The sequence below is a fragment of the Mobula hypostoma genome, chromosome 22 (assembly GCF_963921235.1).
Source record: "Mobula hypostoma chromosome 22, sMobHyp1.1, whole genome shotgun sequence".
Classification (NCBI taxonomy): domain Eukaryota; kingdom Metazoa; phylum Chordata; class Chondrichthyes; order Myliobatiformes; family Myliobatidae; genus Mobula; species Mobula hypostoma.
The window spans coordinates 55,508,826-55,526,941 of NC_086118.1; the positions used below are offsets into that span (position 1 = coordinate 55,508,826).

Consider the following 18,116-nt stretch of genomic DNA (forward strand, 5'->3'; position numbering starts at 1 on the left):
CGGCATTTTCATCCCCCGAAAACGGAGATTTTCAGAAACTGTCTCCAGAGTGAATAAATCTGAAAACGCCTAACATCCGTTGCAGTGTGTACGGGGTAACTGGAGCATTTTAAAACTGCTGTCATGACGTGCCGGAACAGATGGTGGCAGCCTGGCGTTTCATTGTTTTCCTCTTCTTCTTCGTCGTCTTTTTCGTCGTCTTCTTCGTCTTCTTATTATTACTACTACTACTACTTTATTGTCGCCAAACAATTGATACTAGAATATACAATCATCACAACGATATTTGATTCTGCGCTTCGCAGAACCTAACAATTTCAGAACAGACGGCAACGAGACTGACGCCAGAAGAGTTAGAAATGTACTCACCAAATACTTTGACCCATAGCTTACTGAATAAATAAGTATACTCACTTTGCCCTGTTTTCTGTCCTTGCTTGTATGAAGGTGGTTTACCTATTTATGCAAGTACATCTCTGACAGTAGATGTGTAACAGCCTAATGTAACATTGTATGGAAATACAAGATAACACTGATGCAGACATGTTTTATACATTTAACAAGGTGCTTTATTAATGCAACAGAGTTAGTCAGTTTTTCAGTATTCGTCGTCAGCTGGGTCATACTGTCTGTGAACTCCCTGTCAGTTGCCTCCATACACTCTAGTATCCTGATGAAGGGTCTCAGCCCAGAACGTCGACTGTACCTCTTCCTAGAGATGCTGCCTGGCCTGCTGCGTTCACCAGCAACTTTGATATGTGTCGCTCCAGTATTTGTTTTTTTTGTTTTAAGTCCTCCTGCTCGAGAGCCAAGATCAATTCCTTTTAAGTTTTTCTACTCTGTAACTGGACAAACGCGCACTAAGTATACCGTTTCCTCTTCGCTTGTTTTCTGTGTGTCCTGCGCGTGCCCAGTAGAGGAGGTTCGCCCAAATATCCGTGTTAGTGTGGACAGAGATATTTTGAAAAATGCTTAGTGTGTACGCCTGTTGCTTTTACTCGAAACCGGCGTTTTCAAAATTATCTGGCGTAGTGTGGACATAGCCTAAGATGAGCTTGCACTTTCTCAAAAACAGCTCTGAACACTGGGTGAATTGACAAGGTTTCCAGAAAGCACTCTCCAGTTCTTTCCTCGCAGGCTCCCACTTGCCCTTTCACAATAGAAGAATTTGTTCCCACACCCTTCTCAATCCCGTCTGGAGAGGCCAACACTAACATGTCAAGGGCCTCAGCTACTCCTTCTGGTTCTGAAAACTCTAGCTTCAACAACAAGTAATCATCATACGAGTAGTCATCAGTACTAAGGCCCCAAAGCTCTAGGGCACAGAGTGGCATCAATGCTGTTCAAACACCATTGTAGAAGGTTCTGTACAGTAAAGTAACCTGAGAACCTGTGTCAAGTATGGCTCTAGCATAGATACTCTCAATCTGTATGGATACACACACTGGAGCTTGACCCCACTAAGCCTTCAGGAATAGAGTTTCACATTTGGGTGTGTCCCTTGATACATTGATTGGAGCGTGTTTTCCCCGAGACGCCAGGCCGTTCCCTCACTGGGTCTCTCTGAAGTTCCCCGACTTCCTGTTTTAGTTCAGTAACCATTTGTTCACTTTCCGAAGGTTCTCCCATCCTCCACAGTCCTGCTTGAAATGTCCCTCATCATCCTGGTCAAGGGAGCCCGCTCAGTAGCAGCTGTCTGCTTAGTATATCCACCAGTGGATCTGGCTCTCTATCGGCCTTGTCGTGCTTGGTGGCAGCACCGGCTGCTATCAACCAAGATACCTTGGCTCTCAGATCTTTTACAGAATTCTGCAAAACTCCTGCCTGTGTGGCATCAGGGGTCACTTCAGCAACAGAAGCTATTACCGAAGATTGTGCCCTGTTGACGTTCCTGCTCCTCCATCGCATTTACCTCCTTACTTCCCTGATCAGCTCAACAAATGAGGGGGTCGCATCCTATGAGACATTGAGGCTTAAAGCAAACACATCATGTGACTGTGCGCACTTCACCATGTAGTCCCATCCTTAATTGATTCATATTTGCCTGTGAAATGGCCCCTTTTCAGTACAAACAAAGCAGCTGTCTCTCTAGCTGAAAAATGTAGGAAGAAAATTTCTCCCCTTTCTCCTGGAACATGTGCTTGAATTTCACTATAAGCTCTGGGCTGCCCGTCATACCAAAAATGTTTTTTAATGCTTGCGTGTAGCCTACAGAAATGGCAAATGGGTTCTCTGCCTTTAAGGACCTCAGCAGCTGGACCTTTTAGACTTTGTCAGTCGCTATCTTTTCATATTATCTGAGCACTGTCACTCGGCCAGCAATTAAGATATCTGCTGCAACCAGGTCTCATATTCTTTCTCCCTGTCAGGGGAGGGCTTCACTCTCGAACATACTCAGCCTACGATAATTTTGGCTCTCACTTGGTGCACTTAGGCATTTAGCTACCAGGGAGGTAATTCCGAAACCAATTCGGAGATTTCCCCACTCTCTGAAGGACTCAGTGGATCTTTCACATCAGACAATTCATTCTCCTCATTCTACAGAAACAAGAGCAGCTTGTCTTTAAAGTCTCCGCCCTCAGCTATGGAAAACTCAACTTTTAATTCGGCACTCTCACCTACACTTCCTTTTTCTCTAAAAGTATGGATGGCCTGGTGCCCTGATCATGACAGGCAGATCCACTCTTAAGTTATTGCTAGTCTGAAGTAAAATGACACCCTTGTCCACCTTTGGTCAAACTGCAGTTTCCTGGTTGTAACTTTCCAAAATACTGGAACCGAACTTAAAACTCTAATCAACCATTCATTTGGCATGTGGATAGCCATCTCTCTCAGAGCACAAGCCCTAGTTGCAAGTGATCTCTTTGAATCTCACCAACATTGGATCCCTGCGGTGTCCATAATCAGTACTTTAACCCTTTCTCGGGCACTAGTTTAAACACAGGCTTAAACAAGCAAACCGTTTAATCAATTCTTACAGCAAAGACAGTGTATTAGCAAATCACATCGCGGATGTTAGCCCCCACAATGAAAACCCCTTTTATACCAGCCGCAATAGATGCACAGCTGGTTAGCTCAACAGGAGAAAATCACCTCTCTCAAATTCTGTACGTCTAAGGTCGATGTGACTTGGGTCCCAACAGACCAGGAGAGTCAGAGTGTTTCAGCTGCCTGAACCCCAATCTGAGTGAATAATATGTAAAAGCTGCCCCATTGCAGTTACCTGTCGGCAAGAAATAAAAGATCGTACACTGCATACAATTATAAAAAAAGCATATTTATGAATGTCACTTAAGCAATTATTAAAGAAGAAAGAAAAAAAAGTGTCCATAATAATTAAAAGTCAAATGTGCACAAATTGCACACAGTGCCAACTCCTTTTCACTAATCACCAATAGAACTTTCCATCATGGACTCCATCAAATTGTGCATTCTGGTTGGATCAAATCCTACCGCTGGTTCTCTCTATCTTCTTTCTTCATCTCCTACTGAAAGAACTTTGACCCCTTGAGTGTCTGTCACAGAACACCTCTGCCTAGTTTTCTCCAGAAACACTCTCCCAATTCCACTTGTAATGCCCTGGTAAAGGTTTCACTGCTAACGTAATGGTCTTTCTGTAGAAAAGTGTTTGGTTTATGATTAGAGATAACGGGTGCTCTGCAGTGTGAGTCGGCCAATCTGGGGAGCAGGTTTTTTTGTGTGCCTGACACCGGTGTGAGCTGAAGTCTTTGTTCGGCGGGAGATGAAGAGAGAAGATGCTGGAGAGAATCTTTTGTAGGATTCGACCCGGTTAGAGACCGTGATTTGATGGAGCAAGGTGCCAAGGTCCACTGAGGATCAGTGAATATGACTTTTGGAAGAGTTGAGCTCCAACTTGTGCACATTAGACTGTTTAATTATAATGGGCCCTTTTTGTTTTTTTTTCTTTTCTTTACTAAATCTTTAGTTAAGTTAAGATTAATAAATATAATTCCTTTAATCGTATGAAGGGTGCTGCCTGTTATTTCTTGGCACCGAGTTGTAACAGGTTAGCAAATTACACAGCATCCGCACAAACGGATTTGGGGTGGGAGAGCCATTCCAATCTCATGGATTTGGCGGAACCAGAGTGTGTAATCCCTAGACTTGGGTAGCCCAAGGAAACCGGGGGTTCCCCACAATCCTGATTCGCTGGCCTGACATTCCTAAACTGAACATCACAACCCCTTTTCCTTAACGGTAACCTAAATACCACCAGCAGAACGCACTGCTTCTACAGAAAACTATTAATATGAAATACCCTACAACATTAACAGTAAAAGCTTAACCAGCGTGTTAGAAGTTTTAATTTGAACTTTATTAAAACTCGTTTGACTACCCTGATAATTTTTTCTCTTTTAACTTGAAGGCATATTCCTTCTCAAAATAACTATTTGGCCCAGTAGCAAAATAAAATCATAAAATATAGAAGCAGAATTATGCCATTTGGCTCATTTATTTGCTTTGCCATTCAATCATGGCTAATTTTTTTTCTCAGCCCCGTTCTTCCACATTCTCCCTATAATCCTTAAACCTCTTGCCAATCAAAAACCTATCAACCTCTGTTTTAAGTACACCCAATGACTTGAACTTCACAGCCCTCTGTGCTAACGAATGCCACAGATTCATCACCTGGCTGAAGAAATTCCTTCTCATTTGAAAGGGACGTCCTTTTATTCTAAGGATGTGCTTGTATCCCAGGCACTCTCAAGTCCATTCTATGCAAGCTTCTCAGGGTTTAGAAGTTCATCCTTCTGAACTCCTTTGAGTACAGACCCAGAGCCGTCAAATCTTCCTCATACATTAAGCCTTTCATTCTCAGGATCATATCTGTGAAACTCCTCTGGACCTTCTGAAAGGCCAGCGCTTTCTTCATTAAATATAGGCCCAAAATTGCTCTCAATATTCACAAAATAATCAAAAAAATTGGAATTGACTTGAGATTTTCAGGTTTGCAATGCCCATTACCCAGAATAAATATTTTGTGATCCTTGAAAAAGCTGTCACACAAAGGACCTTTTGTACAAGAAAATAGAATGTGACACTATACTGGCAGACTCTGCAGTACTACTGTTAACATTGTGACTTTGAACTTCTCAAAAGATTTGCATAAAATAGTTAGCATTTTTGGCATAAATCACTGAATAACATTTCAAAATAACAACATTGGTCTGACTGTTCTTGTTCATTTGTATTCAATATACAGTGGTTTCTGGATAAATGGGACCCATCAGACCATGTATATTTTGGCCCAATTAAGTGGCTACCCCAATTAGCTGATTTCATGGAAATAGTTTAAAAGCTATAAAAAGAGACAAATTACTGTTTAACCGAGTAACAAAATATGTATTTAAATAAAATACAGAACAAATTAGAATGCTACCAATACTACTACAGTACTATAGAGCTGTATTAATTCCCTATAGTTATTGATGGAGATATTTATTCAGTGTATGGTGCTGTGTTCTTTTGACTTAATAAAATCTGTGCAGACACCTAATGCGGATAATGGACTGCCTTCATACAATACTGTCGATGATTGTATCCTCTAAATCAAGGGTCGGCAAACTTTTTGCCTCTGTGGGCCGGATCGCATATTAGTGAGCGGACGGTGGGCCAGATAAATGCCATATATTAAAAAAACTTGAAATTTGGGAATTATCCATTTAAATACATCTAGTTATGTTTGGCCTCAAATTAATGAATAACGCATGCTAGGAAATCATTTGTGCTTAAGGTTGCCTACCCCTGCTCTACATCATCATTTTCATTGTAACATTCAAGATGCCTTAATTCTTTGTCATTCCTAACTTGAAAGTAATGACATCTTTCATTTTCACTCTTGGCAGTTTCTGTCAACTCCAAGCATAAATTGCAGTGAGCAAATACTGCTTAGTTCTTGCCAACTATCAGTGATAAAAATCACTGCTTTTTTGAACACGATCACATGCAACTGATACTGTTTAAAAACTGTACTCGCACAGCATAGTGTCTAACAACCACATAAGTGTATGCAACAGATTTTAGTTAGAAACTGTTTGGCAACAGTCTTTCATCCCAGTTAAGTGCCATAATGTCTCAAATAAATGAAGGGGATCCTGGCTATTTTCTTGATTCATTTATTTTCTTTGAGTTGCTCCAAATAAGTAGCTGTTTTGATTAACCAATGATCCAATTAAACGGAATCCAGTGTACCTATCGACCTACAGCTTAAGCAGTATTTGAATATTTACAAGATCTACAAATCATTGTACCTTTTAAAATTTGATATTCAACAGAGGAGAGGCCAGGGTTGGGGGTGGAGCTGATATGAGGGAAGCTGTCTTTTATGTGTGTCATGCAGACACGTATTTTGCAGATCATTTGAGATAAATTGGAAGTGGCTCATGAATAATTCTTTTGTGATTTAAAACTTGTTTTTCCTCAAAGGTTCAGGACTGTTGGAGATGGACAATTGTAGGATGTACAGTTTCAAGGGATGCTGTCTGGTCTATTATACTTGTCTGTCTTGATTCAATTTCTTCTCTTGAATCCATGTATAATGTTTTAAAACAGTCCTCGAGTTCAAACCTTTTCTCCTATAGGCTAATAATTAGTATCTGTCCATCACTGTTTGTCTTTCTATGTCTTCCTTAATTTAGTCAAGCAAAAGGTACAGTAGTATGATGTCACACATCTCAAAAACAATGTAATAAAATTGTATAAAGTCCTCTAGCTTCTCTGTTCCTGTGCAAAATGTCTTTTTCTCTCTAAATCATTCTTGCCAATTTGTTGAAGTTGAATCAGGGTTCTCTGTATTATACCTAGTGTAACAATGCTAAACAATTAAGCAGAAGGGTAGATCGTGATTCTTTTCATCTCCAAGAAAGGAAGAACACAAGAAAGGCATGTGTTTAGGAAAGGGAATGAAGGCAATAGTTTATTTGTTTCTGCAATCTCTGATATTAAGTTGAACTATTGATATGTGGTGGGGAGTCGGGTCAGAATTGGAATGTGTATGTTGAGGCAAACGTAGTTGGAAATTGAAATCCTTTGCCTACACTTGTCTTGACAATTGAAGCTGGAGCAATATGCTGATGGAAGAGATGGGGAAACAGCATACAGTATATCTTTTGGCAAAGTGCTCTAAAAGAACAGCTGTTACATTGCTAGTTGTTTACTGTAAAACCCCAAATAGTGAAGTAAATCTGTGGGGAATTCTCAGATGATTAGAGTAATGATTTAGAGCTCCTCAATTTCCCAAATACAAATGAAAAAAGAAGCTAAGAGTCATAATAAACTCCTGAAATGTGTGTACTGGGAACTTGATCAGTGTGTTTCTTGTTCAAGGAGGAAAGAAGCTTCCTCGTGTATAATTCTAGGGAATGAGGCTGGACAGGTTGAGTTTGTGCAGGAGGAAATTCTGAATAATTACGGAATTTACTTTAGAAAGAAATGCATCTAAGAATTGCCACTTAGAAGCGAACCACATTTACAGATTTGAGGCAGAACAGAAACCAAGAATGCCCAGGGAAGCTATTTTGTCTAAACCAAGAATGTTGTCACAAAAGTGGGGAGGGGGGAAATGGATGTTATACTTTAGGAAAAATCTTGGATGTCAGTCAGATGAGGTTTACCAGAATTAGCCCTGGAGCATGAATTTATGTGGATAATTTAAAATGGTCTTGGAATAGGGAAATTAAAGGAAGATGAAGTTGAGATATTCAATATAAAAGGTAGTTTGAAAGAGATTTTAGTGAACAGCTATTTACTCTGTTAAGTAGATTGCTAGTCAGAAATCGTGGGTACAAAATAATTTCAAAAATAGCTTCAGAGTGCAAAAATTTTGATCAGGAGCCCTTTGATTTGTAAAGAAACACGTTAAATCTTATTGGAAGCAAACTACTTGTATTTAAACAGAGTATTTTGTGGAGTTTCACTGTCGTGTCACATAGATATGGCTGACGTTTCTTTTTTGTGTTTAACAGCTGTCAAAATATTTCATATCGTTTCATCTGTGTAAATTTATTGTATGATAGAAAAGAAAGCACTAAAATATCTGGGGGTTGTTAGAAATAAAATCCTCAAAATATTCATAGCATAAATTTCTGTATCAGAATCTAGCCTTGCTGGAAAAGGCAGTTTATTCAATGACCAAATAGGAACAACAGTTTTCAATAGACCAGCTGTTTTTATATGAGAAACCAATCACACTTCCTGGTATCATATTAACCATTTAACCAGAAATAAATACTGACCTCTGAGTGGAGGAATGAGATGACAGCATTTAAATAAAAGTTTTTAAAAAAGAGCCTGGATATTATGAGATGCTATTTGTAAGAATAGCCTCATCAATAATATAATTTTAAGGAAAATTGTAACATGAGGGTAATTCTTTAAATAGTTAAAACAATAACACTACAATTGGCTCTAACGTATACCAAGGTAGGGTAAAGTCTAGGCATGCAATCAGATGTTTCTATGGCTACGAGCTAGACTCGGGTAATGTTTCCTCACTGATACCAGAGTCAAGGATGTCTTGGATGGGCACAGAACATTCTGAAAGGGGAGGATGAGCAACAATAAGTCGAGTCCATATTGGTACTAATGAGGTAGGCAGGAAGAGAGATGAGATCCTACAAAGAAAATCTAGAAAATTGGGTAGAAAGATGGTTTAAAAATACTTCTGGTTGTAATCTTGGGATTTGTCTCTGTCATATGCAGGTGAGGCAAAAAATAGGAAAATAATAAAATTGAATATGTAGCTCTAAGGAGTTGATGTATTTCATTAGGAGTTTGGGGAGGTTTAGTAAGTCACCAAAGACAATTGCAAATTTCTACAGATGTACCACAGAGAGCATTCTAACTGGCTGCATCACTGTTTTGTGTGTGTGTGTGTGTATATGTGTTTGGCGGGGGGGGTGCGCGGTGGTGAGGGGTTGGCTACTGCAGAGTGTTGTAAACTTAATCAGCTCCATCATGGGCACTAGCCTCCATAGTATCCATGATATTGAGGAGTGATGTCTCAAAAAGGCAGCATCCATCATTAAGGACTCCCATCACCCAGGACATGCCCCCTTCTCATTGCTACCATCAGGAAGGAGGTAATGCCAGTGATATTAAATCTGATTCTGATGTGGGGGGAGGAGACATAGGGTTTTGGATCATTGGGCCTTCAAGGGCTGGTCAGACCTGTACAAGAAGGGGGCAATAATATCCTTTGAGAAAGGTTTGAAAGAATTTCTGGCAGTTGGTCAAATTCCATCTTCCACAGAACATACTAGTGCAATTTGCTAGACAAGATAACCTATGGTATTACAGGAAGGACACTGGCATGGATTGACTGACTGGCAGGAGGCAAAGAGTGGCAATAAAGGGGCCTTTTATTGGCTGCCAGTGACTGGTGATGTTCTGCAAGAGTTGGTGTAGGGACTGCTTTTCATGTTATATGTCAATGATTTGGAATATGGAATTGATGGTTTTGTGGCAAAATTTGTGGACGTTATGAAGATAGGTGGTGCTGAGGAAGGACTTAGATTAGAACATTGAGTAAAGAAGTAGCAGATGGAATATAGTGTAGGGAAGTGTATGGTTATGCACTTTGGTAGATGGAATAAAGGCATAGGCTATTTTCTAAGTGAGCAGAAAATTTGGAAATCGGAGACGCAAAGGGACTTGAGAGTCCTAGTGCAGGATTCTTTAAAGGTTAACTGGCAGGTTGAGTTGGTAGGGATGAGAAATGCAACATAAGCATTCATTTCAAGAGGACACCATACAACCCAGAGATTCTTTTTCCTGTGGGCATACAGCAAATCTATAGAATAGTAACTATAACATGGTCGGGGATTGTTATTGTTGCTGTTTTTTTCTGCAGGAAGGGGGTGGAGGATTCTAGGGTTTGCAAGTTTTGTTTCTTTTTCATGTATATATCATGGCTATCTGGAGAAGACAGATATTAGAGTTGTATGCATACTTTGACAATAAAATGTACCTTGAACCTACTGCCCTTTGGTTTCACAAATTTTACAATTTGCAGAAACTAATAAAGATATTATCTGAAAACTCTTATTTTGAAAATGAAAACTATGAAGTGTAGCTTGTTTATTCAGTCAGTGAACTGAAGTACTTTTTTTGTATTATAGATTTGCAAAAGTGTAATCTATTCATGTACTTCTGTTTTTAGATCGTGATACTTAATGCAGGACTGCAATGACAAGTCAGAGTGGAAGTCATGCAGAAAGAGCCATTTCTATGTCGTCAACACCGAAAGTGCAGGTTCAGCGCTCTGTTTCCAGAGAGACCATCACCATACACTTTTCTGCTTTTGGTAAGGAAGAGGAGGAGGAAGAGGAAGAAGAATTTGAAAATTCTTCAACAATACTTCATGAAGAGGTGAAAGACCAAAGTTTTGTGCCAGAGCTTAAAGAAAAAGCAAGTACATGTAAACATGGTGGCCAACTTCTATCAGCGCCTGCTACCTCATCAAATTCATCAGCAATATCAGCTGCAGTTACATTTTCCATTCCATCTTCAGCATCGACAATGACCTCTTCAGAATCGTTAGAATTGTCAGCTGCATCAACTACCACCACTGCGTTGCCGTTGCCATTGCCTTCACTATTGGGCCAACAAATGGATTCCACAAGTTTGTCTTCAGAGGTGAGAGCTACAGTTTCAGCCTCAGGAACTGATACTCCATCTCAACATATTGTGCCATCCACTGTCCCTTCATCTTCCATGACGAGCACAAAACCATTTGCAAGTTTGGTAAAATCTCTTTCAACAGAAGTAGACCCAAAAGAATCCAGTACCTCTTTAAGGACGAGGGACTTAATGAAAACACTAGTTAAATCACTGTCAACAGACACATCAAAACAAGAGTCAGAATCTGTTGCAATTAGGACCTCTGATTCTCGAATAAACTTGCATTTATTCAAACAGTTTACTCAACCTCGAGTCACAGGAGGAGATTCTAAGACTGCACCTTCTTCTCCAATCACCTCTCCATCGGAAGGTAGGTCATTTTTCAAAGTAACTGAAGTGGAGGCAAGAATTGAAGACACTAAAAGGCGTCTTTCAGAGGTTATTTATGAACCTTTTCAACTTTTAAGCAAGATAATTGGTGATGAGAGTAGTAGTCTTCGTCATAAAGCTTTATCATCTAGTGCAACAGAACTTTCCACTCTAACTAGTTTAAATGGTCATTTGGAAAGCAACAACTATAGCATTAAAGAGGAAGAATGTGATTCTGATGAGGACTACTCAACAAAAGATTCAATTCTATGTAAAAGTAGTTCCAGGCTCGCTGATGAGCCATCAAAAGAAGGGGACATGAAAAGCTCATCTTTGGGGTCCATGAAAGAATCTTTTCTGAAGGAATCTCCCCTAAGTTTAGATAAATGCTCTCTCTCTGTACTTGCCAGCAAAGAAGAAAATGACTACTGTGATTTGTTTCTTGAAGCATTTGAGATGGAAACTGAAGAGATTGAGGATAAACCTGTAGAACCCTTAACTGGAGAAGTAATTAAGGAAGAAAGTGAAATATTAAATCAAGATGGAAAAGATTGTGAAGTTCAACCTGCTGAAGTTCCATTTAAGACTTTGTTATTCTTTACAACGCTTGTATATTCCTATTTAGTGCTGCCTCTTCCAAGTTATTTGAATGGACTATTTCTAGGCATTAGCTTTGGATTTATGATGGCAATTGGTGTTGTTTGGCTGTTAGTACCGAGAAAGCGGAGAGACTATCAACAGTCATCAAGAAGGATTTATTTTGAATATCCAACTACAGAACCCTTGGATATAAAGGAACCAGAAATATTTAAGGTGGGAATACATTAAGCTTTGAAATTATTGCTTTGCATAATTGGGTTATGTGGCTTATTCATGACATTTTTTTTCCATTTCTGGCACTCGTTGAATACTTCATGTTAGATAAACTGCAGTGTTAAAGAAAGCTATGGTTGAAAATCATAATCATAGAGCACAGTAATAGGCTTGCCCATCCCAACTATCAATACCTATTTGTACTAATCACATTTACCAGCACTTGGTCAGTAGCATTCTATGCCCTGGTGATTCAAGTGCTCATCCAGATGCTTCTTCAGTGTTGTGAGAATACCTATCTCTATCACTTCTTAGGTGGTGGTTGTCTACTCTTGGTAGAGAGAAAGTCTGCACTAAATCTCTTGCTCTTCCCGTTAAACCTCTATCCTCTAGTCTTGAAAACCTCAACCTTGGTTAAAAAAAATTATATCTTCTCTATCTGTGACTCTCTCCTTTTTCTACACATTCATCAGTCTCCCCCTTCAGCCTCTGTTCCATGGAAAACAAACCCGGTCTGTCCAGTCTTTCCTCATAATTGAAAGATTTCATCCCAATCTATGTCCTGGTGAATCTTCTCTGCATAGTCTGCAGTGTAATTGCACACACCCTATGTTGTATTAATCAGATAACTCAGCTGTGGCCTAATTAAGGACCTCCCTGATAATGTGCTCTGTGTTCTGGTTAATCAAGGCAGACATCACATAGGCCCCCTTCATTATAATATCTACCTATATTGCCACCTTCAGGGATCTTTGGACTTGCACAGCAGAGCCCCTTTCTTCCTTGATACTCCTATGGCTCTACTTCTATGCTTATTCGATCTTGCCAAATGCACCACGTCGCACACATTAGTAATGGCTTAGGTTCATGAAAGGAGGAAGATAACCAAGAGATCATTGGAACACTAAAGTTAAACAGTTACTAAATAACTTACATCTACCTAATGTAACAGCTGTGAAGGGTCATTGCCTGAAAAGTATTCTGAGTTCCTCCAGGGTTTTGTTTGTGTTACTAGCTAATCAATATCCTTTTGTTGTCTGTAGAAAACTCCCATCTCTCTATTAAAACACTTCTTGTCATCTGTAAACTTAATGATCACATTTTTATCTAAACCATTTATATGCGTATTTAACAAGCACTTAGCATTCCAGCACTGATCTCTATGGTACACTGCTGGTTAAGGCTTCCAGTCAAAAAGCAGCCATCCATTATTGTTCTGTTTTCAACTACCAAGTCTGTATTTAACTAAATTTGCCATTTTGTAATGGATTCCTTGGGCTCTTTTCGGACCAGCTGTTGGTATTTGATTTGAAATTTTGTGTGTGCTTAAGATATTTATTTTTATATACTGTTTAAAAAGACTATTTTGTGTATTGTATTTTGTCACCCAACCAATATTTGTGAACTCTAGGCACTGTTGTATTATAGGTTAATGGTTTGCAACAGCATGCATTTATTTAGCTTCCTTAACATAGAGAGATCAAACAGGTTTTGTCAAACAAATTTTGACTCTAGTCCTGTACGTTAGAAAACAACAGATGTGTTAGGTTTAAAGAGCATTTTGAGTGTTTTTTCTGAGAATTCCAGAGATTGGGGAAATTGCAGCCCTATTGTCAATGAAGTGATTAAAATTAATTGAAGGTAAAATTGGAAGAATCCGTAAGATTGCAGGGCTGGTGAAGATTACAGATAGGGGAGGTCATTGATGTGGAAAAATTTGAAATGAAAATGTAGCTCAAGAACCACAGTGACAATGGGAAATGAGATTAAAATAGCAAGAGATTACATTCATGAAGGAGGAAGAGATAACCAAGAGATCATTGGAACACTCAAGTTAAACAGTTACTAAATGGATTGGTACCCTTTGATACTAGGGATAGGAGTAAAAATGTAATTTTTTTGCATACCATGTTGAACTTTATCAATAATGTGTACAAGTTTAGACTCTATGCCTAAGGAAGGATACTCCCATCAGTAATCAGGTTGATTCTTGTGATGAAGATATCAACCTTTGAGTGGAGATGTAGGGAATTAGAATGAGTATGTTTCTCTGGAGGAATGGGGGAAAATAATTGCATCAAAGCTTCCACCACTGCCTGTAAGGAGTTCGTATGTTCTCACTGTGACCACATGGGTTTCCTCTGGATGCTCCAGTTTCTTCCCACAGTCCAAAGGCGTACTGGCTGGTAGATTAATTGGTCATTGTAAATTGTGCTGAGATTAGGCTAGGATTAAATTGGGAGATCGCTGGGCGCCGTGTCTCCAAGGGCTAGAAGGGCCTATTCCGCGCTCTATCTTAAAATAAAATTTTTTAAAATTCATAGAGAGCTTACAGCTTAGCTACAGAGAAACTATTTATCTCACTGAAGAATCTAGGATGTTAAGGATGTAAAAGTAAGTTTGTTTAGAAATGCACAACAATGGAATGGATTTCAATTGAATTAACATTTATAGGACTGCCTTTTCATTGTCCAAATCCCTTCATATGAAGTTGTGTGTGTGGAGCAAGGAGCAAATACATATTGTTCATTAGTTTTTTGCAGCATATCCTGTAATTTTTTCCTGTTCACTTTAGTGTTTGTTTCTATGTGTAATTGATATCTGTGCCATCTCTGTCCACTGTGCACTCTATAACAGCTTTGATGTTTGTCTGTCTAAAACTTTTGATAATTACTTCCCTCTAAAACTATTAAGGCTGGATGTGACCTATTGTGGTTAACAGGTGCTTTGCCTCCTGCTCTTCCTCAGCTGATTTACATCATAGTTTGAATCACATTTTAAAACAACCCTATATCCAACTCTTCAGCAGAAATTTACAGTATTTCAGGCTGTTCTATTGCTTCATTTTCACTAATTCTCCTTGTCTAGATCACCTTCAGGGACGACTCTTCAAGCTTAAATTTCAAATTGCGCTTGGTCTGCATGATTGTTGATGCTTGACCACTGATCACCATTCTCCAACACAACATTTTCTAATCATTTTATTTTGTAAGTTGCTTTAGCTACTGTCTAAATTTGTATTATCCAGTTTTCTCACTCTAAAACCAAAGTGCCCATTTTAAGAAAAATTTTCATGTGAATTGGAAGTGTATTAATGGATAGAAACTAATGGTGTTATTATCTGTGACTAGTAATTAAGTGCTTAGTTATCTTTACTACTCAAGAAGAAGCCTTTTATTTTCACGAGTGGATTTAAAAAAAAAGCTTAGTCATAAAACACTAAAGCATAGGTCCATCTATTTTGTGCAGGACCATCAATCTGCCTAGTCCCATCTGCACCTGACCATAGCCTTCCATACCCTTCCCATCCATGTACCTATGCAAATTTCTCAAGTTTTGAAATCAAACCGACATCCACTTCTTGGGCTGGCAACTCATTCCACACACTCGCCACCCTCTGAGTAAAGAAATTCCCCTTCATTTTCCCCTTAGACGTTTCACCTTTTACTGTTAACCCAACCTCAGTGGAACAAGCCTGTTTGCAGTTACACTATCTATAATTCTAAATACCTCTATCAAATCTCCCCTCATAGGGAATAACGTCTTAACCTGTTCAACCTTTCCCCAGAACTCAGGTTCTTAAGTGCTGGTAACAACCTTGTAAGTTTTCCCTATACTCTTTCAATCTCACCAACATCTTGCCTACTGCAGGCAATAGTCCAAATTGGGCCTGACCAACATCATCTACAACTTCAATGTAACAACCCAACTCCTGTACTCGATATTTTGATTTATGAAGCAGTGTGCCAAAAGCTTTCTTTATGTTGCTATCTCCCTGTGATGCCATTTTCAAGAAATTATGAAGCTGTATTCCTAGATCCCTCTCTGCTGCAGTCCTCAGTTTCTTACTGTACACTGTGAAGTCCTCCCAAAGTGCAACACCTCACACTTGTTTATATTAAATTCTACCTGCTGTTTTTTACCCCATTTTTCCAGCTGTCCAGATCTCACAGCAAGCTCTGATAGTCTTCCACAATGTCCACTACAACCTCAATTTTCGTGTCATTCACAAATTTGCTGAGTCAGTTACCATCCAGCTTATTGATATAGATGACAAACAGCAATGGACCCAGCACGATCCCTGCGCACACTACTAGTCACAGGCCTCCAGTCAGACAGGCAACTATCTACTACCACTCTGGTTTCTCCCACAAAGCCAATGTCTAATCCAGTTTACTACCACATCTTGAATGCCAAACGGCTGAACCTTTGTGACCAACCTCTCATGCAAGACCTTGTCAGAGGCCTTGATAAAGTCCATGTAGACAACATTTGCTGTCTTGCCTTCAGCAACTTTTCTGGTAACTTCCTCAGAAAACTGAAAGATTGGTCAGACATGAGCCATATTGACTCTCCCTAATTAGTCCCTGTCTATTCAAATACTTATACATATGGTTCCTCAGCTTGCGATCTAATGTTGCAGAAAGGGAGTACAGCATCATTCGTTGTTTAACTATTATCAGGAACAATGTCAGTTTGGATGTATGTTTAAGTTCATGCCTTTTTCAAGCTCGTAGGTAGTATTGACACTAACTCTATGAATCTTAAGTTTTGTACTTTTGCCAAACTTACTGTGTCAGTTTTGCATAACTTTCAGTTTGGTGGCTCTTTGTTTAAAAATTGTAAATATACAGTCATATAAATATATTTAAACAATTTCTTCCTCCTAACTGGTTTTCTGAAGTTTATTTGAATTTACTGTAAGTCCCATACCGTTGAGGCTTCTAATCATTTCTGCCCTGCCTGCCTGTACAGACCTCTTCAATGTTTGGTTTTAAGTTTTCTAATGTTGCAACAAATAATGAAAACTATGAGATCCTTTTGAACATGCAGCTGAAAAGTGTAGGAGTGATCGACTTGCTGTGTGCAATGGAATCAATCTCATTGTCAATTACAGTCATGTAAATTTTGCATTGCCAAGTTTATTTTGAGTGAAAGCAGGGTCTTATTTTATCGAAATGATGACATTCTTTCAGAAATTTTATTTAAATAATAAACATAGCATCATCATTGAACATATCTCGAAGTTGACATTCGTTTGAAATTTAGAGTTCCTTGTTTTATTAAAAGCCTTTAAAGACTTTTTGGTAATTAAACATAAATTTTGGAACACAAGTTTATTTTCTGGGATTTTTAATCATCGTTTTGTTTACTTAGTTTCCGTGTCCACAAACATGAACTTGCATTTTTATAGTTTGTGACGACAGCCGGTGAAATCCTTTAAGAGTCTAGTAGCACAGAAATGGGCCCATTTAGCCACCTAGTCTATGCTAACCATGATGCCTATCCACACTATCCCATTTGCCTGCATTAGGCCCAGTTCCCTCTACTCCTTTCCTTGTCAAGTACCTTTCCAAATACTTTAGAAATGTTGTAATAGTGTCAGTCTCCGTTACCTCTGGCATCTCATTCTAGATATGCTCACATTTAACAAACTTGGGTGAATGTAAAAAAAACCCATGAGAAGTTCTTTTTTAAAAGTGCCCTATGCAATATTTTTCCCACATTGTGTTTCAAAGCACGTGATCTGGCCACACATTTCACTGCTGTCTGTGGGGCCTTGCTTCAATTGATTTAGATTTTCCTACATTCCAAATGTGATTATGCTTTACTTATTGTAAATTGCATCATGAAATTTTGAAGCAATGAAAAGCTTTGTTCTTTTATTTGCATAAGGAACATAATGAATTTCTGTAGTGCAAGGACCACATCCAATTGAATAAAAGACCAAGTAATCTGCTTAGTTATGGTTGAGGGATAATTTTTGACAGAACTGCACAGTTCCATCTTGAATCTCCATGGAGATCTTGTAAAATAAAGCAACTTGAAACTTTCTCAGTTTCACTGGTGATGTACAAAGATGTATTTAAACAAGCATTGATTGTTGGATTTTTCAAACTTCTGCAAATCAAAACCATGGAAATGAGTTGGAAATGAATAATAAAGATAAGCTTAAATTTCATCATATTTTAACCCTGCCAATAAGATCACAAATATGTACAGTGAAAGTAATGTTTTCAAAATCTAATTCTAGGTAAAAATCCTACCTTTATGCTGCCAAGTTGATGTTTGGATTTTATTTTTTCCGTAAATTATGATTTCATCTTTCAAAGTGCTTAGGACAAAATTTTCTCAGGATAGAAATGGCTCTGTGAGAGTTCAAGAAAATTTAGGTATTGTAACATGCACTACATTAGAGATATAAATCAAGATGGATTGAATTTGGCTATATCTTTGACAAGGGGATTGTCTTATAGGATACTGAATACAAAAGCTTTATTTGTTGTAAATCT

At 38.7% G+C, this 18,116-nt stretch overlaps 1 protein-coding gene across 5 annotated transcripts in view; it reads left to right on the forward strand.

Annotated features, from left to right (window-relative positions):
• Positions 1–18,116, forward strand: part of tex2 (testis expressed 2) — a 97,995-nt gene that overhangs the window by 18,366 nt on the left and 61,513 nt on the right. For all 5 annotated transcript variants that reach the window (XM_063030638.1, XM_063030637.1, XM_063030636.1 and 2 more), the window contains exon 2: positions 10,181–11,823. In XM_063030638.1, coding sequence (XP_062886708.1) covers positions 10,207–11,823 — 1,617 coding nt within the window. In that variant the 5' untranslated portion in view covers positions 10,181–10,206. The remainder of the gene's footprint in view (positions 1–10,180; positions 11,824–18,116) is intronic.